The sequence below is a fragment of the Asparagus officinalis genome, chromosome 4, assembly GCF_001876935.1.
Source record: "Asparagus officinalis chromosome 4, Aspof.V1, whole genome shotgun sequence".
Taxonomy (NCBI): Eukaryota; Viridiplantae; Streptophyta; class Magnoliopsida; order Asparagales; family Asparagaceae; genus Asparagus; species Asparagus officinalis.
This window is the reverse complement of record NC_033797.1, coordinates 56,018,164-56,046,041: the sequence shown is the minus strand read 5'-3', so window position 1 is coordinate 56,046,041 and position 27,878 is coordinate 56,018,164. Positions and strand designations below refer to the sequence as shown.

The window sequence follows — 27,878 nt, the reverse complement described above, 5'->3', positions numbered from 1 at the left end:
CCTCTTCCTAGGATTTACAACCAATCTACTCCTCTTGGAATTGATCCCGATCTCTCCCAATCACTTCTCTAAGTATTTCTGTGTATTACAATATATTTAACAAATAAATGCGAATGAATATTTTGTTCTCTAAACAAGTGAGAACAATTGTAAAGCTCTCTCAATGAAAACACTCTCACAACCCAAATATATTAAATGTGAAAGACTAAATCTCAAGTGGGCATGTATAATCAATGAGTAAAATAAAATCAAACTCAAATTAATCTAGCATAAATATATGAGAATCAAAATATTAATTAGCTAGAGAAAGAGTTTAGAAAACTTCTACAAAACAAAGAGATATAGAGATTTGTGGATGAACGCCTCAAAAATGAAATTGAGATCCTTCTCTTTGTGAAACTCTTTTCACATAAACAAACACACTTTTTCTTCTCTCAAAAACCCTTAAACAAACTTGTAAAACTATGTTCTATATTTCCATGATTTAACAAACAAGTTTTTGAGGGCTATTTATAGCATCTCAACCAAAACAAATCAACTCAGCCAAAAACTAGTTGTTACAGAAAAAAGGCATGATCAGTCGACTGGTTGAATATATCGGTCGACTGATAAACTAGCCATTACTATAAAAAAATAGACAGCCATGACTCGGTCGACTAAAAATCAAGATTAGTCGACTGAAAGCATTATTCGATCGACTAACTTTATTGGTCGGTGGACTGATCGACTGACAAAACTAATGTTGTAAAAATTACTATTGGCAAGTCAACTGAAAAGTTTCATTGGTCGACTAAAAATATTGTTCGGTTCACAGATCCAAGAATTTGGTCAATTGAAAAACTGATACACAGATTCCTGAATTTTGCTAAAAAGTTGATTTTCTAAATTCGATTTAAAACAGTAAATCAACTCTAAAAATAGTAAAACTTGGGAAAATGTTTATACATATGAAAATAAACATGTTGGAAGAGAGATTTCTAAAATAATATTTCTCATTTGTGAAAACTCACTATTTTGCAAAATCATCAACAATATGAAATCGTTAACTACGTGATTCTCATGAAATCATACCAAACAAGTTTTGAAGTATTTTTAGATGGAATCATAGACTTTTGAAAAGATGTAAAACAATATCATTAAGTCTATTATTCAAAACACGTTATTTTCCAAAAAGACGATAAATAAGAAACTAGTGTGTATGTATATACATATATCTATTTGTTTCATATTTATATGGCTAAATTTGAAAGCGATAAAACGAAACGTGTATGTGTGTGGTTTGAGCTTTAAGTATAAACACATAAAGTATAAACTTAAAATAATATACCAAAGCTTGATTTGCATGAAGCTCGATCTTGGACGACCCTCAGCTTGGTAGTAGAGATGAAGCACGATATTGAATCTTTGACTTGAATTGAGACGGCTTCATTCCAATTTACTTTCAATCTCCAATGAATATCATCATTTAGTTCAATTCCATCCAACCTCTAACCTGGATGCATGTTGGAGAAAAACACAAATACTAGAAAACAAGATTAAGAATTGTTTGTTAATCATCAAAACTAGATTAGACAATAGGCTCATAAACATAAGACCTAACAGAGGATACATCAAGTTGGAAGTTGTTTTTTCAATGTATTTACATATTCATCTCTACTATTTAAAGTCTTAGAACGATTACTTTTATTTCTAACCAGATGAAAGGAATTTCACGAGCCTTGCATGAGAGAATTCAAGCACCACATCATCATCGATATTGCTTACGGCATATAAGAGATAATTTTAAGAAAAAACATGGAGATGTCAATTTACAAAATCTATTGTGGTAAGCTGGGTGTGCAGCTAACACACTAGTATATGAGTAATATAGGGAGAAAATTAAATCCCTATCAGTTGAAGTACATAACTAGATTGAAGAAAACTTGAAGCTGCAATACGAAGATCGATGGCCATTTTGTAAAGATGACGGATTGCGCTATTATATGATGACAACTAATTGCTCTAAAAGTTTTAATGACGTACTCAAGGGTGCCCGTGCTATGTCAATTCAAGCATTGGTTGCAATGACGTTTTATAGATTGAAAGCATACTTTAATAAGAGATGTAGTGATGGTGCAAATTAGATGACAAGTTACACTCCAAAAAATGAGAGTACTTTGTAGAAAAGGATTATGACCGTAAGATCATGTAGAATTAATCCATTCAACGATAATGAATGGGAGGTTAAAGATTGTGAAACTACTTACACCATCTATCTCTATGACCAGGAGTGCAGTTGTACTTATAATATATCACTATTACAAAAACCACCATGTGAATATATTTTAGAGGCTAGTTCCAATTAGGATGGTGGTGGCAGATTGCCTTATGATCAGTATTACTCATCTTGGTATTCAACAAATCATTATCGAAAGGATTATAAGGAGAGTTTTCATTCTCCCGACGATAGTCGTTATTGGCATGTTTATAATGGACCATGCATATTACCACCTCAATACAAAAGACAAGCGAGACGATCTCGATCTGTGCATATTAGAGGTACCATGGGCCAAGGCTAGGAAGGAGTAATGTTGTGAATTATATGGACAATATAATCAATTAGGCCATAATAGGTCTTGTTGTCTATCAAGAACAAGTACATAGCAATTAATTGGTAATATATTTTCTATCTCTATTTTCATTATCGTTATAGGCTTATTCATTATTATAGTCTTATTGATTCTGCAGGAACTAATAAGTTAACAACTATATGTGCATATATATACACTATGCTTTCCGGGTTGGTAAGTGATGAAGTCCTCTTTGATCAGTCACGATGCCATTTAGAGAATATATCATTTATATCGGTAATTCGGTAATAATTCTTATATTTTTAATCATAATTTTTTTGAATTTATAGTCACATATTACTTACTTATTGAGTAACTGCTAATATATATATTTTCATTATTATGTAGCGAGGACCAGATCTAGTTATGATTAATCATAGACTCGAACATACGCAGTGGCCGCTTGAAGATCCATGTATGATTGCTTTAGTAGCCCAAGCAGGTTTTCTCACATGCTCAAAGTTACGGTGGATGAAACTTGATTGACTACTACTTAATGCATTGATGGATAGATGGAGGCTAGAGACTAACACTTTTTATCTACGTGTTGGCAAGACGACTATTATGCTCCAAGACGTAGTAGTGATCCCTGGTCTCCGTATTAATGGCCCTTGTGTTACGAAGACCGATAAACATGTGTGGCACCAAATTTTTGATGAGTTGTTAAGACTATTTCCAGAGTCCTTGCCCGGGATATATTAGATTGAAGTGGCTAAAAGAAAATTTCACAAACCCCTTGCCAAAAGATGAATCCCAGGTCATGATCCAGCAACATACTCATGCATATACTTTGCACATGATCGGGATGCTTCTTTTCCCCGATTCAAGTTAACATAAAGTACATTTGAGGTTAGACAACTTGTTATTCATATAATGCACTATATTGATCGTTTTTGCTAGATTTTTACTCATTATTCATAAAATACGACTAAATGCATTTGCCATGTGATAGGTGGTTAATACTTTTTTGCGACTTCGACAGGTGTGGGACATTATCATGGTGTAGTGCTATTTTAGCATATATGTATAGGAAAATGTCGAAGGTTGCTTTTATGCAAAATAAAGAGCTCAAGGGGTGCTTGACATTATTACAAGATTAAGCATGAGAGAGATTGGTTTTGAGACCAAGATTATGCAAGACACGAGTTTTAGATGGATAGATTCCACTGGGTAGCAGGTAAACAATTTCGAATCTAATTAAAGAAAATTTAATTTTGAATTTTAACTTTGGAATTAGTTTCTAACGTTCTATCATACACGCAGATGGAACATCACTAAAGCATATGATGAGGCCCCATCAAGATAGTTAGATTTTTACAGAGGAGAGCTCGACCGTATGAAAATTTATCATGTATCAAAATTTTGAATTTAAGTCAATTTAAGCTAGTTACTAATGATAATTTATATGTTGTAGTTCGAGTGGCAGCCATATGATACTTTTCTACCTCGTCTACCACTGATTTGCATGAAGGGACAAGGTATATGGAGAGCTAGCATTCTTCTCATTTGTTTTGAAATTGTGGAGATGCATGTGTTGGACCGCGTGCTTAGGTAGTTTGGTTTCGCACAACACACTCGAAAATTAGTAGAAATAATAGAAAGAAAGGCGTCCAAGGGCGGGCATCATATTGACTGTCCACTTGTGCATAATTAGTACATTGCTAGATGGAATGAGTGACATTTGAGCATCATCAAGCAGATTTATCCTCCGATGGAGGAAATTGATTATATAAGATGGTATTAAGGGATTACCAGAAGATGGATAATCACTCAAACCATGCCTCTAATCGACGAAATCGAGATACATTCCCAACAAGCAAGATACGTACCAAGGGGTGTAGATGAAAGAGAATGGGTAAGGAAAATGCGTAAATTTAAATAGTTTTTTTTAATCCATTAGCTTTTGGTTGCTTATATATATAATTATATCTTTTTACATGTATGCAGATAGACACTATGGATGAGATAGCGGGGCTTGCAAATGAATGCATAGCTATTGCAAGAGGAGATCCATTACATGTATCGGTATTATAGCGGATAGTGGGGAGCATTCGTAAAGCTCTTCATCGAACTCTTGATGATCGACACAATGGTCGCGAGCAGATGGCGCATGAGGAGAGATATGCGTGCCAATAAAGACGAGGTGAATCTTGCTCGCATGATAATGAAGTTGGTCCGTCACAGCCCCACACACAACCGGAGAGCGAGCACGTACAAGCTCAAGTCGAAGGAGGACATCGATGATCAGAGTGGTTACGAAGAGGGAGATAACAGGGGAGGGGCAGATTTTTAGGTTGCATGTGATAGTTTATTAGTTTTTTTGCTTAGACTAAATTTGTCGTATGGATAGACTTGATAGACTTGATATATTTAGATTTGTTTGGACTATTTTGTCATATGGATATATATATGACGTAGCTATTGTGTTATGATGTTGTGGATTCGTTAAATGTGTTTTTATCCAGTTTTTATTTCTTAAAATTTATAAGTATATAAATATTATATTGTATAACAATTATATGAAGTGGATGTTATATTTTTTTAGCCTAAATAGGTTTGCCAAACAATGTATATGAAGCGATACGGCCCCGTGCATGTTTTGTGCATGTTTGGACTGTGCCCAGCAAATCCACAGGACTACTAGTCCCGTGAATTTGCTGGGCGAGAAGCTCTACGTTAGGCCGATTTTCTACTTAACACACGAGACTAGTAGTCCCGTGCGTTTTGTATGGGGGAGCAACAAACCATAGTCCCATGGGTTTTCTAAGGTCACTTTAGTGGCCACTAAACATATGAGACTACTAGTCACATATGTTTCAGATATGTTTTTTGCAAAACCGACCTTGGTTTTACTAAATAATTAATAAAACGGTCGGTTTTGCTAATTATTTAGCAAAATGGGCTCTTTTGAAAAAAAATCCTTTTTTAATGGAGTATTAAGCCTATTTTTCATTCCCATCGTAATCGGTCTTAAATACAGTTTTAGGGTTCAAATTCTGATGGTTGAAATGGGGTTAATTTCACAAAACCCCCTCTGAACTTTGAGGGTTGTTGCACGGCACCCCCTAAATTTTGCTTATCTCACATAACCCCCAAACTATGGTGTGTCTCATAAAATTCCCCTAAAATTTATCTTATCTTACCTAGCCTCCCTACCTATAACTTGAAATAACTAAAATATCATTTGGTGAAATTTTTTCAAACCATGTCACTTGTTATTTACATGCAATATCCTCCCTCCCCAATATATGTTTTTCACCTCAAGGTATTATTAGTTATTTGCAAGTTATAGGAAGGAGGACTAGATAAGAAAAGGTAAAGTTTATAGAGGCTTTGCGAGACACCTCAAGTTGGTGAAATTAGGGGCTGTTTGGTTGTATGTTTTTACCATGTAAATGGATGGAAAGTGTAAAAAAGTGGGTCCCAATGTTAACTTTCATCACTTTCAATTGTTTGTTTGTAGTTATGAAAATAGTGTAAAGTAATTTCATATGCTGATGTGGCTTGTAAAGTGATTTCATAAAAAAAAGACATGATTTTAGGAGAAAGCTGACATTGAAGTCAGGAAAAAATAATAATAAATAATTTCAACCAATATGATCATTTGAGTAGGGACCACTTTTTACACTTTCCAAACAAACAATTAAAGTTATATTTACAAACCAAACAAGCAATTTATGATTCTAATGGAATAAAAAAAATATATAAAAGTAAAATTGATGAGGTGGACAACAACTTTCCAAGTTGTGTCATAAATACACAACTTTACCATGATGTGACTTGTAAAGTGATTTCATGAAAAAAAGACATGATTTTATGAGAAAGCTAACATTGAAGTTAAGAAAAAATAATTCCAACCAATATGATCATTTGAGTAGGGACCACTTTTTACACTTTCCAAACAAACAATTAAAGTTATATTTACAAACCAAACAAGCAATTTATGATTCTAATGGAATAAAAAAAATATATAAAAGTAAAATTGATGAGGTGGACAACAACTTTCCAAGTTGTGTCATAAATACACAACTTTACCAACAACAACCAAACAGCCCCTTAGCCCGAAACACTCGGTTCCGATCGGAGTCGGGTTATCAATAGAAGGTTCTGGATAAACCGGATCCGTTTCCGAGTTTCAGGATTTCAACTGCGAATCCACCCCGCTTCGCCTATCCTCACCCCCTCTATGTAATCCCTCTCTCTCTCTCCTCTCTCCGACATCGAGATCTTTTCTTCGATCAAATTCTTCAATGGCTGCTCAAGGAGAAGGATCTTCTTCAGATCCGTGAGTTCTATTTCCTATTATCCCCTCTAAAATTAGATTTTTATGACGGGACTCTGATCTGATTATTCTTGTTTTATTTGCAGTAAGATTTCGAAGAAGGACTTCAGTACTGCCATCCTCGAGAGAAAGAAAGCTCCGAATCAATTGGTCGTCGATGAAGCGGTCAGTGATGATAATTCGGTGGTTTCGATGTATCCTGATACAATGGAGAAGCTTCAGCTGTTTCGAGGGGATACGGTTCTCTTGAAGGTAGCGAATACTGTTTTAGTTTAGGGTTTGCTGATGGGCTTGGAGGAAGTTAGGGGTTTTTTTAATTAAGTTTTTCTTGGATTATGTCAGAATTAGGGTTTCGAATTTTGGGAGTGAGATAATTACGTCGTGTTTGGTACGGAATGGAATGTTACTAAGTGTAGGAATGGAACGCTCATTAGCATTCTCACTTTTGGATAAGATTATAGAATGAAGCGGCAATGACAATATTCTTTTATTTTTGTGGACAACACATTATTTCAAAATTTTTATTCCCACTTAATGCCCTGTTTGGTTGATTTCCTAAAATCAAAGAAAAAATAGAATAAGGAAACCAATAAAAATTAACTTCCATCTATTTCCTTAAAAAAGTCATGAAATAAGTTTCTTTAAAAATGAGCCACATCATCCAATAATATCATCCAATAATACGGTGATAACTCATCTCATCTCATCACTTTTCTTAGTTTTAAGAAGTGAACCAAATACAATTTCTTGTTTTTTTAGCCATCCAAACAGCACCTAAGTGAAAATACCTTTTCTGTACCATCTCATCAGGACTGTTCATTTCCACATTACGTGGGAATCAATGAAGTGGGAACAGGCATTATAGCTTCTTAAAAGGCGTCATTTTGGTAGGCTTGAATGACATTCCATTCCCACCTATTCCCGCGTACCGAACGAGGCGTTGGGATAAATTGCACTATACTTTCGGCAAACGTTTGTTAGAAAGAATAAAAGATATCTGTTTTAAGGGGATCTACAAATTGACAACCTAAAATTTTGATCTATGTGGTTTAGAGAACATGATGAACTCCATGTGAGATTAGTGATTCGATAGGTGTCGTTATGATTTTCCTCAAAAACTTGAGTAATTTTAGGATAAGAGGGTGTTAAAATAGGTGCTAGGGTTGTATTACTAAGCCTTGTCTATTTGGGATTTATATCCTTGATGAAATTCATAATCTGTGTATTATATCTCAATGCAATGTGAGCTTAACGATTTAGTATCAATATAATGCATGTAATTGCACTCACTTTATAGTTTCTACAATTATAGCTTACACGAGTAGGATGAGTTAAGAAATTTGTTAATTGTCCCGCCTGCTTTGTTTCTTTAGGTTTTCATTTGATCGTGTTTATCTTCTGTTACATGTTTAGGGTAAGAGGAAGGGGATACCATATGCATTGCACTTGCTGATGAAACATGTGAAGAACCCAAGATTAGGATGAACAAAGTGGTGAGATCAAACCTGCGGGTGAGGCTTGGGGATGTGCTCTCTGTCCATCAATGCTAGGACGTTAAGTATGTGAAGCGATTGCATATTTTGCCAACTGATGATATTGTTGAAGGTGTCACTGGGAACCTATTTGATGCATATTTGAAGCGTAAGTTTCTAATATTCGAATATACTCTTTTAGAGTATATATTTCCCTTTTTCTTGTTTAGTGTCTGTGATTGATGCTGTTGATGATAAGCTAACAGTCTCCCTTGAGATGAATGCTTCTATGATCACTAGTGTAACACCTTGCTTGTCATTGCATTATATTATTATGTTTAGTGCTTTTACTCACAAGTCACAACCTACAAGATACGCCAATGATGTGCAATGATGATTTGTCAATGATTTTTTACTTACTGTTAAAACAATTTTTTTTGTAATTAGATTCATTTGTTTGTTAATGTTTTCCACATTTACTTTTTTGAGGCCTATCATTTTGGTGTGGGTAAGGGGGTTGACTATTCGAGTTGTAATTGGATTATTAGGAATAATCAACAATAAACATGCTTGACGTATTAGTATGACACTTATTCTTGTTTCCTATTTTTTATGTGTTCTTTTTGTTGATTCTCCAAGGGAAGGATACCTACATGTAAGAGTTAGGGCCAGACTGTTTATGATTCTAGATACAAGAGCTGTCATTTTAGGATATAAACGAGCAAATTTGACTAGCGCGATGCGGCAGCATCACTTTAAATTTTTTTTTTACAATAAATCATGGTTTATGCATTTGATTTAAAAATACATTGGACACTTAATTCTTTAGAGAAGAAAATAGCAAATTACACTAGGCTATAGCAACTTACACCGTATCTAAACAGCTGAATATGAAGAGAATTAAAATTTAATATGATTAACTAGTTAAGATCTAAGAGTGATTTTGGAAGCGAGCGGGTTTAAAAATGAAGCAGGGTTGGTTTATTGACATATCACTCTTTTTTGAAGCGAGTGAGTTTAAAAATAAGTTTGAATAAAACCTTGAGTTTGAAAGCAAAAAATCAATCTACAATTTGTGATGATGCACCATTTATATGGCAAAAGCCACTAAAATAATAGTTTAAATATTTTATATAAAAGTACACCACATACTTAATCACTTAGAACAAAAATATAGCAAGTTACAATATTTTATCAACTTACACCGCATACGAAATCCCTAAAATTAAATGTGGGTTTTTTGAAAAAAAATTGGAGTTTTTTAAGCTTAGTAGTGATATTGGAAATGGGTGGGTTTAAAAATAAATGAGGGCAAATTTTTTGGTTTGTATGCAAAAAAGTTCTATTTGGAAGTGGGCAGGTTTAAAGTCAAATGGGGACAAAATTTTGGGTGTATTGGCAAAATACTCCTTGGAAATAGGTGAGCTCAAAGATTATAGTTGGTCTATAATTAATTATATGAGGTGTTTTAAGTCTAGTAGTGGTTTTAGAAGTAGATAGTCAAAAAAGGGATAAAACTTTGGATTTGATGACAAAAACAACTTTTTAGTAGTGGTTAGGCATAAAAATAATTAGAGAGAAAACAATGGGTTTAGAGGTAGAAGACTTTTTAGAAATGGGCAGGTTCAAAAATAATTTGGGGGCGACCTTTGGGTTTCTAGAAAAAAATTTCTAGTATAACTTTGAAAGTTTGTGGGTTAAATTTAATGGGGATAACACTTTGTGTTTATAGACAAAAAATCCAACTTTGGAAGTGGGTGAGTTTAAAAATTAATTTAGTTAAAACTTTGGGTTTGGGTAAAAAAAAGACAATACGTTGGGCACTAAGCGAAGTGAACCCCATACCTCTAATTTGTAGCCTATTTATTTCACCACTAGGACATTTTGACTTCTAGTTGCTTTGCCCAACTTAATACACACACAAAAACGGAATTGAACCGCGTGATGCCGCAGTATCGTGGTGAAAATGCCAAAACATGTAAGTATTTGAATTTAAAATACACTACATAGCTAACAACTTTACAACAAAAATATAATGACTTACACCGTATATCAAACTGCTGAAATACTAATTGGATTTAAAAATAATTTGGTTGAATATTTTGTTTTAAAAATAATTTTAGAACTTTAGGTTTATAGGCTAATATCATCAGTTTGTGATGTCGTGAGAATGACGTGAAAAATCCAAAAGAATGGTTTAAGCATTTAATTTAAGATTATAGTGTATGCCTAACAACTTAAATAAGATATAACGAGTCAAAATAAAATATAACAACTTACACTACATGCCAAAATGCTGAAATACAAAATGGATTTATGTTGATTTGAGTGTATGGGAAAATTGCTGATGCTACAAACTTTAGTGTGAAAATAAAGTTAAAGCGTCTCATTTAAAAGTACAATGTACACCTAATAACTTACAACAAAAAATAGCAAGCTACAACAAAATATAACAAACTTATATCATATACTAAAATACTTAAATTCAAAGTTTAAAAATAATTCAGTATAGTATTTTGGGTCTAAAAGTCATTTTGGAAGTTAGGGGTTTAAAAATAAATTGTAGTAACATTTTGGGTTTAAAGAGAATTTCTTTTAATTGGATGGGTTTGAAAGTAAATTGCGATAAGCCTTTGGGTTTATAAAAAATTCTAATAGTGCAACTCATTTGTCTTTAGTGTATAGATATAATAAAATATATGAAGTAAAACCTTGGACTTATAGAAAACTTTCCTGTACATTATATTATTTTCTTAATGTGAGTGATGTAGCATCTTGGCCATGAGTAACTTTGAAAGGGAAAAGTTTAGGTTTAAAACGCAAAGACTTTATTCTACGCACTTAGATAATTATAACTAAGGGACTTACACTGTAGCAGCTACAATGCAAGTCCATCGTATATAGATAAATATTGAGAAAAATATCACTTTCAAATTCCTACATAACAAGTGATAGAACCTGAATGTCGAGATCAAATAGATCAATAGATAATTACATAAATATCTTGCCTATGATATGTGCTTCCATGAATTCTCTACCTTCTATTTGATTAGATTTGATTCCATCTCCATCACAACTGAATAAGAGTTTTTAACCATTACTCTATTCCTAATAAATTCGCACTAGTTATCAAGATATAACTCAAAAATTTCCTCTCCTTTCCTTACTTATGTACGCCCCTAATTTCCCTAAACAATAAATAATTGAATCTCCAAATATGAAATCTTAGTCAGAGCTTTCGGATCATCTCCTCGGTCAGATCATAGAAAAGCTGCAATTGACTGTCTACCTTTGTTTTGGTGCCGCCTGCGTCTTGTGGAATTCAATCATCAAAATGAGGGAATATTGTCCAAAGCCCCAACCTCCTTCGCTAATGCACCGTGCAATTGAGAATCAACACTAGTGCCAAATTCTTTAATCTTTTTGACAACAGAATCTACACCATCTCTCTCCCTCTCTCTAATTGGCCATTGCAACATCATCGGGTCTCTCTAATTGGCCAGATGGTGTTTCTCGATCTAGTGCAGAGGCAGAATACATAGCTATGGCTCACACTGCATGTGAGATGATATGGTTGCAGAAGCTGTTGACAGAGCTTGGTTTTACTCAGCTTGGACCTATGCTTATGCATTGTGATAACAAGTCCGCTATCTATATTACAAAGAATCTAGTATTTCATGAGAGAACTAAGCACATTGAAGTTGTTTGTAATTTTGTTAGAGATGCTTGGGAAAAGAAAGTGATCTCTCTTCAGTTTACTCCATCTTTAGAACAGTTAGCTGACATTCTCACTAAAGCTACATCATCTAAAGTGTTTTTCATTCTATGTAACAAGCTGGACATGGTTGATATATATGCTCTAGCTTGAGGGGGAGTATTAGAATTAGTATTTGGGTTATCGGGTCAGGGCTCATTAACCTATTAGCCTATTACCCATATGTACTCTTATATAAACCCATGTTAATGAATGAAAGAGGTAGACTCTCTAAAATTCTTAATTCCAACACCACTCTCCCCAAATGCCTTCTCCGGATCAGTCTCCTTAGAGCTGATCTCACTACAAGAAATTACATCTTTAACGAAGGGATTTTTCTTCGTTAAAGAGCTGAAAACCTTCGTTATTGTATGCTAACGACGGGGAAAAATCCCTTCGTCACCCGTTGTTGAAGCCCTCTTCGCTAAAGGGTCACGAAGGGATATACTACCCGTCGTTATAGAGTCTATAACGACGGAACATATTACCGTCATTAATATTTACGACGGTAATTATCACCGTCGTTACCATCAGTGACGGGAATATTTTCCCGTCGTTACTATCAGTGACGGGATATTTTCCCGTCGTTATCATTAGTTACGGGGATATTTTCCCGTCGTTACCATTAGTTACGGAGATGTTTTCCCATCGTTGAAGACTAATTAATAACGGTTGGATACCATCGTAAAAGTCATCATAATGGATAATTAGTAACCCATCAACGACAGTACTTTCCCTTCGTTGATGAACAAAATACGATTTATAAAATCGTCATTGTAGACTACAAATTTCTAATATACATTAATAATAATTTTTAATTCATAGGCAACTATCATATTATTCTCAACTTGACACTAAGATTCACAACAAAAATATATTAAAAATACCCAATAATGAATAAGAGGGAAAATAAAAATTCCATTCATTAATAACATCAATAAATAAAATCCCACCATCCTCAAATATTAAATACTAATAACAAGAGTTAATATCCTAATTGTTCCAAAGAAAAATACATGAAACTATCTAAAACAAATTAAAATAAAAGTTTGGGGAAGACACGTTCTTTCATCTCTAATCATCATCAAAAGAAGACTCGAGCTACCCCCTTCTAATCTTGCATGGATAGCCTGAAATTTAAAAAAAAAAACATAATTAAGAAATATCAATTAAGCAAATATTATCTTATTAAGTAAAAATTATATTTTTTAGTGCAAGTAGTCAATCATAAAAGTATATAAAAGATTTTACAAAAAATAATTACCTAGTCCTGCACATGTTCTCGAGTTTGAGGAGTCAATGAAGGTGATTGCCTAAAAAAAGATCTTGCATAACTTTCACTTGTGACTCCAACTCAGACATCCTTTGTTGTTGCTCCTGCTCATCTAAGCGTTATTGAAGCATCTGGTTCTCTCTTTTCTTCTATAACCCGTGCTTCCAGATCAGATCGATTAGGGAGCGATCCTCTCAAATCTTTCAAAGTATTCCCGCCATCAAATACAGTGATGTGACTATGAGATTGCTTCCCCCAGATTTTCTCAACTATCTCAACGTAAGAAAGTGAAGGGTTTGCTTGTTTAACTTGAACAATTTCATCCTATAAAAATTAAATTCATATGTTAGTACTAAATAATGCATCAATATCAAACTTAAACACATATTCTACTTACATATTTATCTTGATCCCCAGTATCTAGTGTTTCATTAACTTTCTTTCGAGTTTCATGAAATATTTTTATCACATCAGGTGGATTTCCTGACTTGACATCCTTATTCAAATATTAAATAAAAATGAGTACGACATCAAACTAAAAAACAAAGTAGTTTTAAATAAATAGGAAATTAGTTTTGAATGTATACCAATTCCCACGCAATTTGTCTAAAGGGTTTGCTGCTCGTGTGGTGAAGCATCTTTCTTTTACCTCTGTTAAGTGTATTTTGTTGGATTGCTTTCTAAACATCAAGATTAAAAGATAATTTCAACAATCCAACAATATACATGAAACAAAATTAATAAAATTAGGAGATTAATACCTGAAATTTCGAAGAAAAATAATGTTCCTTAACTAGCCAATCCCACTCATTAACACTCACTTCTGTAGGTTTATTTCTAAGTGCAACTTGCAATGAATTTTCTTTTACATATTTCCTGTGTATGTCATCACGCCACTTATTCCACAAATCGCGCACGTGTCTCATTACTGACTCTCTTTTGCTCCATGTCCTCGGCATCACCAACAACTGCAACCCCGCTATTTTGAGTTGACAAACAATTATCTCGACTTTCTGTATGAAACCGATGTCCATTTATGACAAATCCAGTAAAACATTTGGATCACATGAAAAGGATTCGAAACTTGTATCCTGCCCATATTTTATTTGCAAAGCAAAGGAGGAGACGGTTCTATTTGGATCTTTCAAAGGAACGTCACTACCCAACCCATGCTCCTGCAATTTCAAAACAAAATCAGCTCATATTTCTTAACTAATATGGATATCAGATGAAGAGTACATTGGGATAGTATAGAGAAGCCCAACTTGTTACATGCATATTGCACAATTCAACAAAATGAAGTGAGAGACAAAGTTTCTCTATCTTAAAATTTGAGTGGAAACTCCACCAGATCTCAAGGTAAACCAAAATCATTTGAATGTCAAAAATGAAGATAAATGTGTGAGGAACATAGATGCAGTAGTTTATCCATCTACCTAATATACAATAACGGTCGGAGAATGTAGCGATTACAGGATCAAACTACATGGGTTATCAAAATATCATAGAAAACAAGCATCAACACTTTTGTGTATGCATTAAATATCTATTTATGTGAAGAGTCTGTATTCATCCTATCTTTCCAAATATGTGTTATGAGTGTTGATCCTAGTCCATACACAATTATCAATTTATTTCTGTGCATAAGGAACACTATCTTAGTTCCAGTACATACATAGTTTAATCTAGTGCCTGTGACTATAAATAGACCTTTAGAGTCTGTAGCTACTCCAGAGTTTTTTTTCTTCCTTTTTTCCCCTTTTTTCTCGGTGGTTTGACGATTCTAGGATTAGAGTGAGAGATCTGTGGTAACCCAACAGATCAATAAAATCATAAATCTGCCAAGGCTTTCGGATGTGCATTGTGGCAGACAGCATGAATGGTTTTTTATTCACATAAGCTGCAATCCTCTTGACCGCTTCTCCTTTCTTTTGCTACCACAATCACTTGCTCGACTTTATAACATTCTATACGCCACTGTCAAAGATGATTAATGGTAAGGAAATCGTGTACTAAAGAAAGCATAGGACACATCTATCGACAGTGCATTTGCCACAAATCTCTCTAGTGGCCTTAAAATGATATGTCAATACTATGACATTGGCGATACTATGCCCCTAGTGAACTCCTTAAGGACTATGGTAGAATTAGGTTCTTTGGAGGGTTACTGAATGTCTGTAAATAGTCTATAACTTCCATCAAATCTTTTTGTTTGTCTTCGGTGATTTTTGGATTAGTATTCAGGCTTTTCTACTTAATCAAAGCTCCCTGTATTAAAAATCTAGACCATCACAGACAAGAAACACATTAAATCAAAACGTACCAAAGTCCCACCATCTAAAGCACATAACACAGCATGATATCAAAAGTCCCAAATCCAAATTTCTCAGCTTTTATCAAAAGCCCTAGCCACAATCTCAAAAGCCCCTACGATAACCAAAATCCTAAAAAATCGCAGTCTCACCTTGAGAATCCTAGCCCGGTCCCTGCTGTCAAGGAGAGCTTTCTCTCTAGCCAAAGGAAGAAGAGTCCTCCGAAGCTCGTCGGCTCTGGGAACTCCGGCGACGCTGGGGCGGCGAGAGACGTTGGGTCGGGGACGCTGGAGCAGCGGCGACACTCAGATGATTAACACGATGAAGGTGACGGCGGTTATTAGCAAGACGAAGCTGACAGCGGCGCTGAGTTTGGGGATTTTTTTTAATTTAGGGTTTAATTAATATGGAGGCGGCGATTATTAGTAATAGGTTAAATTTTGCAGGGTTTAATTTATAGTAACGATGGTATTAGTTTTGCAGGATTAAATTTATAACCAAAATCAAATTTTTTCCAGGGTTTAATTTCAGGTTTCGGGTTGTACTCGGGGCTTTGGGGATTTTGGTTGTGGGTTTTGTTAATTAATAGTAATAGGTTAATCTATAAGTCCTATTATGATTAGGAATAGCATCAATGAAGGTAATGAACCCCTTCATCTTTAAGGAGACCCAATAACGACGATATTAGGATCAAATTAACGAAGGGATTGGAAAGCCGTTATCCCATCTCACATCTTTCTACTAATATTTGTAATCACTCGACGAAGGCTTTAAAACCCGTCGTTATTACATGCACATTAATGACGGTCAACTAGTCCCTTCACTAATTTTGGTCGTTAAATACAGGATTTCTTGTAGTGTCTCCTAATCCTCTGAACGTGTTCACCACACATCCCTGCTGCTAATGGATCCTTCCATCCCATAAACACTCAAAATTGGAATCTGCCATTCCTATTGAAAGTCATCTATCATCATTCAAGGGTAAAAAACCAATCTAATAGAAATCTAGATATTACAAGAATGTCAGGGAAATATAATCTCTCCATGGTTGGTGTTTGACACCAACTCGAATCATCCCTAAGTCCCTTTGGTATTCTATGGACTCTGCTGTTAATCTCGTGATCCTGAGTATTGCATATACATCTCCACTGTTTTATTTTTTGCCCTTCAGTATATCTATATTGTGATGTGTATAAAGATTTAGTAGGTCGACCCTTCTTATTACAGATAGGTCATGCCCAAATTTTATGTACATCTCTGAGGGGCGTTACAAAGGTTAAAGAGTCTACATCGAGTTTTAGGGACTGGACTGAAGTTCAGCACTTCAGCACATCCTCAGACTGATGGACAATCCGAGAGAACGATACAACTTTGGAGGACATGTTGAGAGCTTGCACCTTAGATTTTGGAGGCAATTGGGCTACGCACTTGTCGCTAGTAGAGTTCGCCTACAACAATAGCTTTCATTCTAGCATTGGCATGGCATCTTATGAAGCCCTATATGGGATGTGATGCAGATCTCCTATCTGTTGGGAAGAGACCGGTGGCCGTCGATTACTTGGACCAGACGTAATCCAAGAGACGACTGAGAAGATCCAAACCATCTGCAACATATGCAGACGGCACAAAGTAGGCAAAAGAGCTATGCAGATCGACGACGCGAGGACCTAGAATTCCAGGTTGGTGATCATGTGTTTCTGAAGGCTACACCAATGAAAGAAATATCAAGAGGTGGTAAGAAATTTAAACTCCGTCTGAGATACCTCGGACCATTCGGAATCTTGGAGAAGATCAGACTTGTGGCCTACCGGCTAGCCTTGCCCTCAGAATTGAAAAAAGATTCATAATGTGTTCCACTTATCGAACCTGAAGAAGTACGTACCAGACCCATGACACATTATTTCGCACCAAGCCTTCCCCCTGCGAGAGGGTCTATCTTATGAAGAACGATCAGTTCGAGTGCTAGGCTTTAAGGAGAAGCAACTGAGAACAAGTCCATATTGCTAGTTAAAGTTTTATAGAATAATCGAGGTGTTGAGGAGGCAACATGGGAACTAGAATTTGAGATGCGAAAAGTATATCCACATTTATTTTGAGGGTACGTAAAAATTTCGGGGACAAAATTTCCTTAAGGGGGAAGTATGTAACACTATTTTTTTCCTTCTGATGATCGGATACTGTTACCGATACCGACCTATAAATTAGTAAATCATTCCTTTTTATATCCCATATAATCTTTTAGCATGATGATTTTAACTTAGCTAATTTTCATATTATGATTTAGTTAACGAAGTTATAGCATGCATACAAACTTAGCATGTAAACCTAAATAAACCATGCTTTAAACTTTAATTAGAGATAACTCATTTGTTAAATACCTAATTTAAACTCTCTAATTAACATAATTATTTAATTTATTCAGCCATGCTAGTGTGTGAAATTTGCACAAAAACCCTTAAGTTTGGCCAAATTGAAGATTCCTCTTCACATGACCTTATATATATGTGCACCCCTCCTCTCATTTTGCATTCTAAAAAAAAAGTCTATATACCATTATCCCTGTCCTTTGGCCGACCAAACCCCAACCCCTTTCCTCTTGTAAAAAAGAAGAAGAAGAAGAAGAAAAATAAATAGATTCCATAAGCTCCAAACATTGAAGAAGGAGAAGAGAAATGAGTTAGTTGAGGATTTTGGAGAAGGAAGTGGAGCAAATCTCAATCCTAGGTATAATTCTCTTTTGCATGTTGTTATTTAGGATAGTAGACTGAGATTATAAGATTTAATTTGGTTTTGGTCGTGCATGTAACATTTTAGGGCTTGCATGTCAATATTTTGAAATAGAATTTCGTGCAGAAATTTCCAACAGGATACCCTACCAATAAAAAGATCATAACTTTCTTTGTATATATTCAAATGCAGAAATTCATTCATTCTGTTCTAGAAACTATACTTCTGTGGCTTTCATTTGAGACATTGTTTGTTTAATTCTAAGACTATTTACTAGTTTGAAACTATGGTTGAAATCAGTGCATGTGTCTGAAATAGTCTGCCTGAGCTATGTCCATTGTAAAGAGCATAAATCTCAATATATACCATACATGCATGAAATTCTTTCTGTTCTTAATACTAGACTCAATTGTCTTTCTGTTGATGTAAGTTTGAATTAATTTGAATAACGTTTGGTAAGTCTAAGCATAGTTCTAATAACTAGTAAATGTACTGGCGATTCCAATCTTCCCCCCTTGTGTTATTTTGCATTTAACATGCATTATAAAAATAAAAATTTGATTAAACTTATGGAACTTGGAATCTAATCCATCATATTACTTATATACCAAATATGAGCTCATTTGTATAGTGTTAAGTACCCGAAAAGAATTATTCATTCCAAATAGTAGTCTCTGTTTTTCTACTACAGTTTTGATAGGTGTTGTTTACTGAGAGCATAACTATTACTATACACCATGCATTGTAGGGTATGACTTGCTTATATATATCAAGTGTAGGATCGTTACCCTTAAGAATAGAAAGCGTTCTTATAAAAATCTACGGAAGCTTTGCACTTAAACAGTAAAGTAGATTTTAAATTACAAAGAAAAATGGCAATCTCAGAAAATGAACATCACAAATACGGGCATGTATACTGGTTTCACCTCTCTGGTGTACATCCAGTCCCCAAGCAAATTCCGTTTGAGAGTTACACTATGATTTTAAAACCTTACAAAATCAAACAACAAACCTGACCAATTTGCAAGACCATGCAAATTGCAAACCCAACTAACAACACTATGTCAATTATAAACCGACCTCTATACCAAGAGATCAACCCCTCTCACAAACCGAGAGAATCTTCCTTTGAAGCAATGTACAATTCCAATCCTATGAGCCTTGAATATGTTGTGAACGTGTAACAGTGGCTTATCAATATTTTTAATTCTCTAAATATTGCCTAAACAAGCTCTAAGAATGAATGGAACAAATGCAATATCAGAAACTTTCTTTTCTGAAAAAACAGATTGAAAAACTAAAAGTTTATAGAGAGTTAATTTGCACAATATATGAATTTTACAAGTGCAAGTCTTGGTAATTGTTTTCTGACATGTTAACATTTTTATAGCATCTAAAATGACAAGTTTTCAAACCTAAGAAACGTTCAAAAACGGCTACAAACAGTCACTTATTCAAATGTCAAATAGTCAAAAAAATTGTCTGAGTAGTCGACTATAAGTCTTATTAGTCGACTACTCTGAATTCAAACAGACTATGTGTAGTCAAATAATTCCTTAGTAGTCGACTACTATATTCATTAGTCGACTACTCTGTATAAACAGAAAGTCTGGAATTCTGATTCCACTCTTATTAGTCAACTATAATGCCTAGTAGTTGACTAGATTGTAATAACACAGAAATTGATATTCTGTCTGTGTTTGTTGTAGTCGACTACTCATGCTATTAGTCGACTATTAAGGGGTAGATATGAGCTATATGATATGTTTTAAGTCTCACTCAATATCTATTAATTCTAATGGTTAACATAGGGGATTTTCATTGTTAACCAACACACTAAGCATGTGTTAGTGTGTTCTAACACTGTGTGTGCATGTGTGTGAGTGATCAAGGCTTGTACACATTTCTAAGCAAGAAAAATGTAAAATTATATTTTGACAATAAAGTATATTTTCTTCTTTGCTTCATTTTGTCTTGAACTCATCTATGTGTTAAGTATCTCTTTGAATGTAATTATTGATTTAGCTCTGATACTGCAAAATAAATATTAGCACATAATACACGCAACATATAATATTTGTTATCATCAAAACAAACTAATCTTGGGGTCAAGATTCCTAACATTCTCCCTCTATATATATATATATATATATATATATAAAAAATTTTAATCCCCTTGCATGAAATCATTAGATAAAATCTTTTACTCCCCCTGCATCAAAGCATTAGTAAAAAATTTTGAAATTTAAAATTTTCTGTATAACTCCCCTTTGTCATTAGCAAAAAGAAATAAACATAATTCTAGTTAAATTTATTTTTCTTTACCGGGTACCTTAATAAAAACATTAAGCACTTTGATACCCTTTTTATATTATATCATTAGGATTAGCCCTTAGGAACCCAAATCCACTTGGAATTTAGTTTTCATCTATTAACATAATTATAATTCTTTGAATTGCATATATTTTTCTTAAAACTTGAAATATAATCATCTCTTCCATTTAAACAAGTATCTTTAGGTACCCAAATGTACATAAATTTCTTATACAAAGATACTTTATGAGATGATGCAAAATATGTTCTATTAACATATTCATTTTTCTTGTGAACATATCCTAATTCAAACTTTTAATTAGAAGACTTTTGAAAAGATAATAAATTAGTCAAGTCTTCTTTTTCTTTGTTGAATTTGTTCACATTAAAAAATAACTCTTCATATTTGAGTTTAAGAGAACACATTTCTTTATCTAAATCTGAAATACGAGTTATTAATTTATCACATTCAGATTTTAGATAAATATTATCATTAGTCAATAATTTAATTTTAGAAAATAAATTATTATTTAGTTCATTCAAATTTTCAACTTGTGAAGAATTTAAAGTTACTAATTGTAAGTTTAAATTTTCATTTTCAGTTTTCAATAACTTATAAATACTTATATTTAACATAAAGTTCATTGAATGCTTCTAATAATTCATCATTATTAAAATTATCACATACCTCATCTTCTTGTGCCATAAAACACAAGTGAGCGGATTCCTCTTTTTATTCTTCTTCTTCTTCTTCGGAAGAACTATCATCCCATGCCATTGTCAAAGCCTTTTTCTTCTTATTTTGTGACTTGTTAAAGTTTGTAGACTTAGATTTTGACTTTTGAAGAGGACAATCCTTCTTCATGTGTCCTGGCTTATTACATCCATAACAAATAAAATTATTGTTAGTATCTGTAACCTTTTTATACTTACTTTGGATAAGGAACTTTTTGAATTTTCTTGAGAGAGCATCAATATCTTCATCATCTTCATACGATTCATTGCTGTCAGAAGATGCATTTAGAGCAATGATTTTCTTCTCTGGTTATTCTCTCTCCCTTCTATCTTGAAGTTGTACTTCATATGCCATTAAATTCCCAACAAGATTTTCTAGGGTAAGTGTTGAGAGATCATTGGCTTCTTCAATTGCGGTCGTCTTTTTCTCCCATTCCGGTGTAAGTGCACGAAGAACTTTTCTCACCATCTCTAATTATGTGTATTCTTTTCCAAGACCAATTAGAGAGTTGGTGATGTCGGTGAATCTTGTGATCATTTTAGTGATTGTCTCATGTTCTTTCATTTTGAATAACTCAAACATGTGCACAAGAACAGAGATTTTAGACTCTTTAACTTTATTTGTACCTTCGTGTGCTACCTCTAATGTATGCCAAATTTGATGGGCTGAATTACAAGTAGACACGCGATTGAACTCGTTCTTATCCAAGGCACAAAACAGTACATTTATTGCCTTAGAGTCCAGATTTATGTTTGTTCTTTGAACAACCGTCCATTCAGTGTATGGAGTCGTTGGCTTTGTGATTTCAGTCTCTACGATGTTCCATAAGTCATAGCCAAGAGATTGGAGGTAGATCTTAATCCGACACTTCCACTAGTTGTAATTTGTGTCGTCAAAGAAATGTGGTCGCTGTGTGGAATATCCCTCTTTGAATTGTGAATTAGTTGATGTACTTGATGATGTCATCTTTCACCTTGATACCAATTTGTAGGGTATGACTTGCTTATATTATACCAAGTATAGGATCGTCACCCTTAAAAATAGAGTGTGTTCTTATAAAAATCCGCGGAAGCTTTACACTTAAACACTAGAGGGTGAGTTTGCAAAATAGATTATAAATAAAGAATGATAATCTCAGAAAATAAACATCACAAACACGGGCACGTATACTGGTTCCACCTCCCTGGTGTACATCCAGTCCCCAAGCAAATTCCGCTTGAGAGTTCCACTATGATTTTGAAACATTACAAAATCAATCAGCAAACCTGACCAATTTACAAGATCATGCAAAATGCAAACCCAATTGACAATACCATGCCAATTGTAAACCGACCTCTATATCAAGAGATCAACCCCTTTCACAAACCGAGAGAATCTTTCTTTGAAGTAATGTACAATTCCAATCCTATAAGCCTTAAATATGTTGTGAACGTGTAACAGTGGCTTATCAATCTTTTTAATTATCTGAATTTGCCTAAACAAGCTCTAAGAATGAATGGAACAAATGCAATATCAGAAACTCTCTTTTCTGGAAAAACAGATTGAAAAACTAAAAGTTTTGAGAGTTAATTTGCACAATATATGAATTTTGTAAGTGCAAGTCTTGGTAATTGTTTTCTGACATGTTAACCTATTTATAGCATCTGAAATGACAAGTTTTCAAACCTAAGAAACGTCCAAAAACGACTACAAACAGTCACTTATTCAAATATCAAATAGTCAGAAAATCTGTCTGAGTAGTCGACTACAAGTCTTATTAGTCGACTACTCTGAGTTCAAACAGACTATGTGTAGTCATATAATTCCTTAGTAGTCGACTACTATATTCCTTAGTCGACTACTCTGTAAAAACAGAAAGTCTGGAATTCTGATTCAACTCTTATTAGTCAACTATAATGCCTAGTAGTTGACTAGATTGTAATGACACAGAAATTGATATTCTGTCTGTGTTTGTTGTAGTTGACTACTCATGCTATTAGTCGACTATTAAGGGGGTAAATATGAGCTATATGATATGTTTTAAGTCTCACTCAATATCTATTAATTCTAATGGTTAACATAGGGGATTTTCATTGTTAATCAACACACTAAGCATGTGTTAGTTTATTCTAACACTATGTGTGTGCATGTATGTGAGTGATCAATGCTTGTACACATTTCTAAGCAAGAAAAATGTAAAACTATATTTTGACAATAAAGTATATCTTCTTTGCTTCATTTTGTCTTGAACTCATCTATGTCTTGAGTATCTCTTTGAATATAATTATTGATTTAGCTCTGATATTGCAAAACAAATATTAGCACATAATACACGCAATATATAATATTTGTTATCATCAAAACAAACTAATCTTGGGGTCAAGATTCCTAACATGCATTGATGTAAAATTTTTATATTCTAAAATTAGACCCATAATGGAGTCATTTGGAACTAGTTTCATGCATTTTGGACATTAATTGTTATACCATCCATTCGCCTAAATCTGTTACATGTACACTACTTGTGTTGCTGTGCATGTTAGGGATATTGGATGTAAACATCTAGAGTGTCGCTTATACCATGATATAAGTTTTAAGTTAGAAAAATTATAAAAGACAGTGTTTAGAATCTCATGTGGGTATACATGTATATAGGACAGCGACTCTTGGATTTATTCGTTGGCCGAGAGGATCCCGGCATAATCAGTAGGTAACTTTTCATTGTCTCCTCTCATGTCTTTGAAAGTTCGATTGATTACTTCTTGAAATTCCTGCGAGTTAGTTTCCCATACTAAATTATATATCTTATCACTTTCGTAATATTCCTATTTGATTCACTTCATGTGTAAGCTCTTTGTTGATTACTTAACCATTGTTATCTTAAAGTTGTTTATTTCAGTTTTATACCTTCGATATCCCTGAACGATTATATTGCAACAATTCGACTTGCTTCGATGATTTGACTATTGATAATGATAGTATTCATCTCTTTGTTGATGATTGATAGTCTATATTCATGGATTATGACCTGTGTGAAGTAAGCTTCACCGGTTGTTGGTAATAGTAATGGGTCCTGGTAGGGACAATGCTCTGTGTGAGGACACTCACAGGTGGGTGTATAAAGGCATGCGCAGTTTATTAATTATCCCATGATTGTGGAGTTTGGAATCCTGAATATTAGGCATTGATTATTCATTACATGTTATTTCATTTTGATCAATGATCTTGATATAAGTATGACAACTTAACGTTGAGATCCCTTTGTTCAAGTTCGAATATCTATATCCATCCTTTTCATTCATCCCCTTATGTTGTACCTGAAATTTTATGGTTACCAATTGAGCATTAGACTCACCCCTATTGTTTCTATATCCATTCGTAGGTCATACTATATCCATTCGCAGGTCATACCATCAGCAAAGGTAAGGGGATTGCAGACCCCAAATTTGAAGATTAGCTTCGGAGGAAAATCTTAGTAGGAGTTAATTTATATGCACTTTTGTAGTACTTTCGACTTTTCAAACATGTACTAATGTTTGTGGCTATTATCATTATTGTAATATTTTGTAGTTCCCGTAGTTTTCTTCTATGTTGGTATTCCTATGCTATCAACCTTGTGATCCTGAGTATTGCATATACATGCCTACTGTTTTATTTTTTCGCCCTTCAGTATATATATTGTGATGTACATAAAGATTAAGCAAGTCGACCCTTCTTATTACAGACAGGTCTTGCCCAAATTTTTATGTACCTCTCTGAGGGACGTTACAAAGTGGTATCAGTCGATCAGATTAACCAGTCAAACACTTTACTTTTTGTTGATCATAGTCTACAATGGCGTCTCTATCTATATCAATTCCGGCTCATGTTACATTCTTACTGTCAAAGATTTGAGCAGTTTCTTCAAGGGCAACTTTCTGTTATTTAGCATCATTATGTGTCATTACATAGATGATCACATTTCTTAAACTCTGCTGTATTGACTATAGACTCTCATGGGAAGCTCAGCAGAAATTGGCCCAAACCCACACCAAAATCTGTAGTTTGAATCCATTATTTTAGGAGCAATTATTTTAGGAGCCTTTATGACTGGAAGGGAAGGTGTTTTTTTATTCTTGAAGGAAGCTTATTCTGCTTATTTCATTCTGTAGATGTCCTTCATACGTACCTTCACAACATATGCAACTTCTCATATTGAGAAAGCTGTGACTATAGAAGTGTTCTGTGCAATTTTGGTATCTTACCGCTTCTATGAACTGTTTATTGGCAGGACATTGAAAGGGAGAGGAGAAGAGGTGGGAATCCTGAAGCTATGGAAGAAGATGAGGTGGATGAGGCTGCAGAGATAAAGGCTGCTCACTTTGAAGAGTCGATGTAGTTTTGCTCGGAGAAGCGTGAGTGATGCTGACATCCGTAAGTACCAGGCTTTCGCCCAGACGTTGCAGCAGTGGAGGGGTTTCGGAAGCGAATTCCGCTTCTCGGAGCGGTCAGAGTCTGCAGCTGTGCGTATCTTGTTGCGCGTTATGTTTGCTGCTTGTGAGAGTTCAATCTCTAGTTTCCGTGAAAATAATTGACCAGGTTCCACAGGTTAGTTAGCAATATATTCGGCTACTGCGTCGCTGTCTTCAGTCGTCAAAGTGATCTGATGCTTTCCGTCATTCTGTTATGCTTCATCATCGTTACAGTTGGTCTTTGGTTCATGTAAAAGCGTCCGGCTTTTATCTGCTGCTCTCTCCCATTCTTTTCTCAACGAACTCTCTGCGATTGCTGTGCTGCTTGTGTTTATTTAGCAAATTCCAACCCCGCTCAATTTTCTCCCTGAGTATCTATTTGAAAGGGAAACTATACTGTTTTTGCAATGGAGCTTGTTTACATCCAGAAAGATGTTTAATAAAACTGTCTGCTATAACGCCCATCAAAGGCCGGAGCGATTTCAGGAATTTTTTTTTAATATATCGGGGACTGATTTTACTTATTATCTCGAAGCTTCCGCTTTTTTTGTTGTCGGATTTCTTTGCTTTTCTCGCTTTTGGAAGCATGGGCTTTGTTTGGACTACTCAGCCTCATGGGCTAAAGACCAAGAGGGCCATAAACTGGGCGAGGTTAGTGCTCACGCTTTCAGCTAGTTGCACGGACGGGGATGATTTATGCAATGAATAATGGTATTAGGTACTGAATATAAAACTGCCAGCTTCTTTAGCGATATTAAGCATTCAGAAATAGGAGCGGTAAAGTCAGCTGCGCAATCGTATCTAGTGAGGGGGGGAAAAAACTCACCACTTGTCTTGATGAGCTTAGTTCGCAAAAGAAGTTGCTCATTCATCATTATTTTCTCATAATGCTTTTACTTACTTTTCATCTCGTGATTATAAATAGGCCTAAACGCAAACATATTGTTCAAAAAACTAAACTTATTATCCCTATATTAGGTGAAAACAGAGTGAAAATGGAAAAATATTACAAAACTTATGATGAATGCCTTTGAGAAAAAACATTACATTCAACTTTTTAGTATATAATCCACTACCACTTGAATTGTGTTGCACTGTAGTTATACATAAATCATTCGTTTTGTACATATATAGATTATACTTTTTTATTATTATTTTGATCTAATTCTAATTATCATAATAAATTTGAGAAGTAATAATTAAATGGTGATACCATTTCCTCTTCTGTGGATATTGTGGATTTGAATCTTTTTATTAATTATATATGATATTCATTTCTAATTATCATAAAAAATCCAAAATGGAGCAAAAACTGCACCAAATCTTCCTCCAACCGGACTGCAAATTCAGCGCCATTTTGATGAGGTGCTACAGTGTTGCGCCAGATTTGACGCAGCACTGTAGATATGGAGATTTTGGTTTTTCCCAAGTTTGCCCTTATAGTTTGTTATAACAAATCAAATATTCCAACTATATCCCATTTTATAGTTTGTAAATAAAATGAATATTCTTTTTGGTGTAAAATTTGGTGTAATGGTTGGAGATGGAATAGTGATTTAGTGTAAAAACTATACCAACTTGGTGTAAAAACTACACCATTTTGAGTTTTTGGGTTGAAGATGGTCTAAGGGGTTGTTTGGTTCATTTCCATAAAATTATGGAAATGAATTCCAAGGCAAATAACCATTTCCAAAAAAAAATCCGATATCAAAGGAATTCATAACTTGTGTTTGATATGGAATGATAAAGTGAAGAATATGAAAGCATATCGAAAACTCATGTTTGTTTCATTATCAAATAATTTAGGGAGTTGTGAGATGAAATGATGAGTTGTCACATGGTTGTCAGCTTTCTAGTAGGGGTGTGCAACAGTCGGTTCGATTCGGTTTTTACCATAATTTGAACAACCGAACCGAACCGCCTATAATTCAAAACCGAACCAAACTGTTGCAAGTCGGTTCGGTGTGGTT

General features: G+C 34.4%; 1 protein-coding gene across 1 annotated transcript; it reads left to right on the top strand.

Moving 5' to 3' along the window:
• LOC109837485 (cell division cycle protein 48 homolog) lies at positions 6,762–26,435 on the top strand. Its single transcript, XM_020405744.1, has 4 exons — positions 6,762–6,894; positions 6,978–7,143; positions 8,305–8,532; positions 25,728–26,435. The coding sequence occupies exons 1-3, from the start codon at positions 6,860–6,862 to the stop codon at positions 8,374–8,376; spliced, it is 273 nt and encodes a 90-aa protein (XP_020261333.1). The 5' UTR covers positions 6,762–6,859; the 3' UTR covers positions 8,377–8,532; positions 25,728–26,435.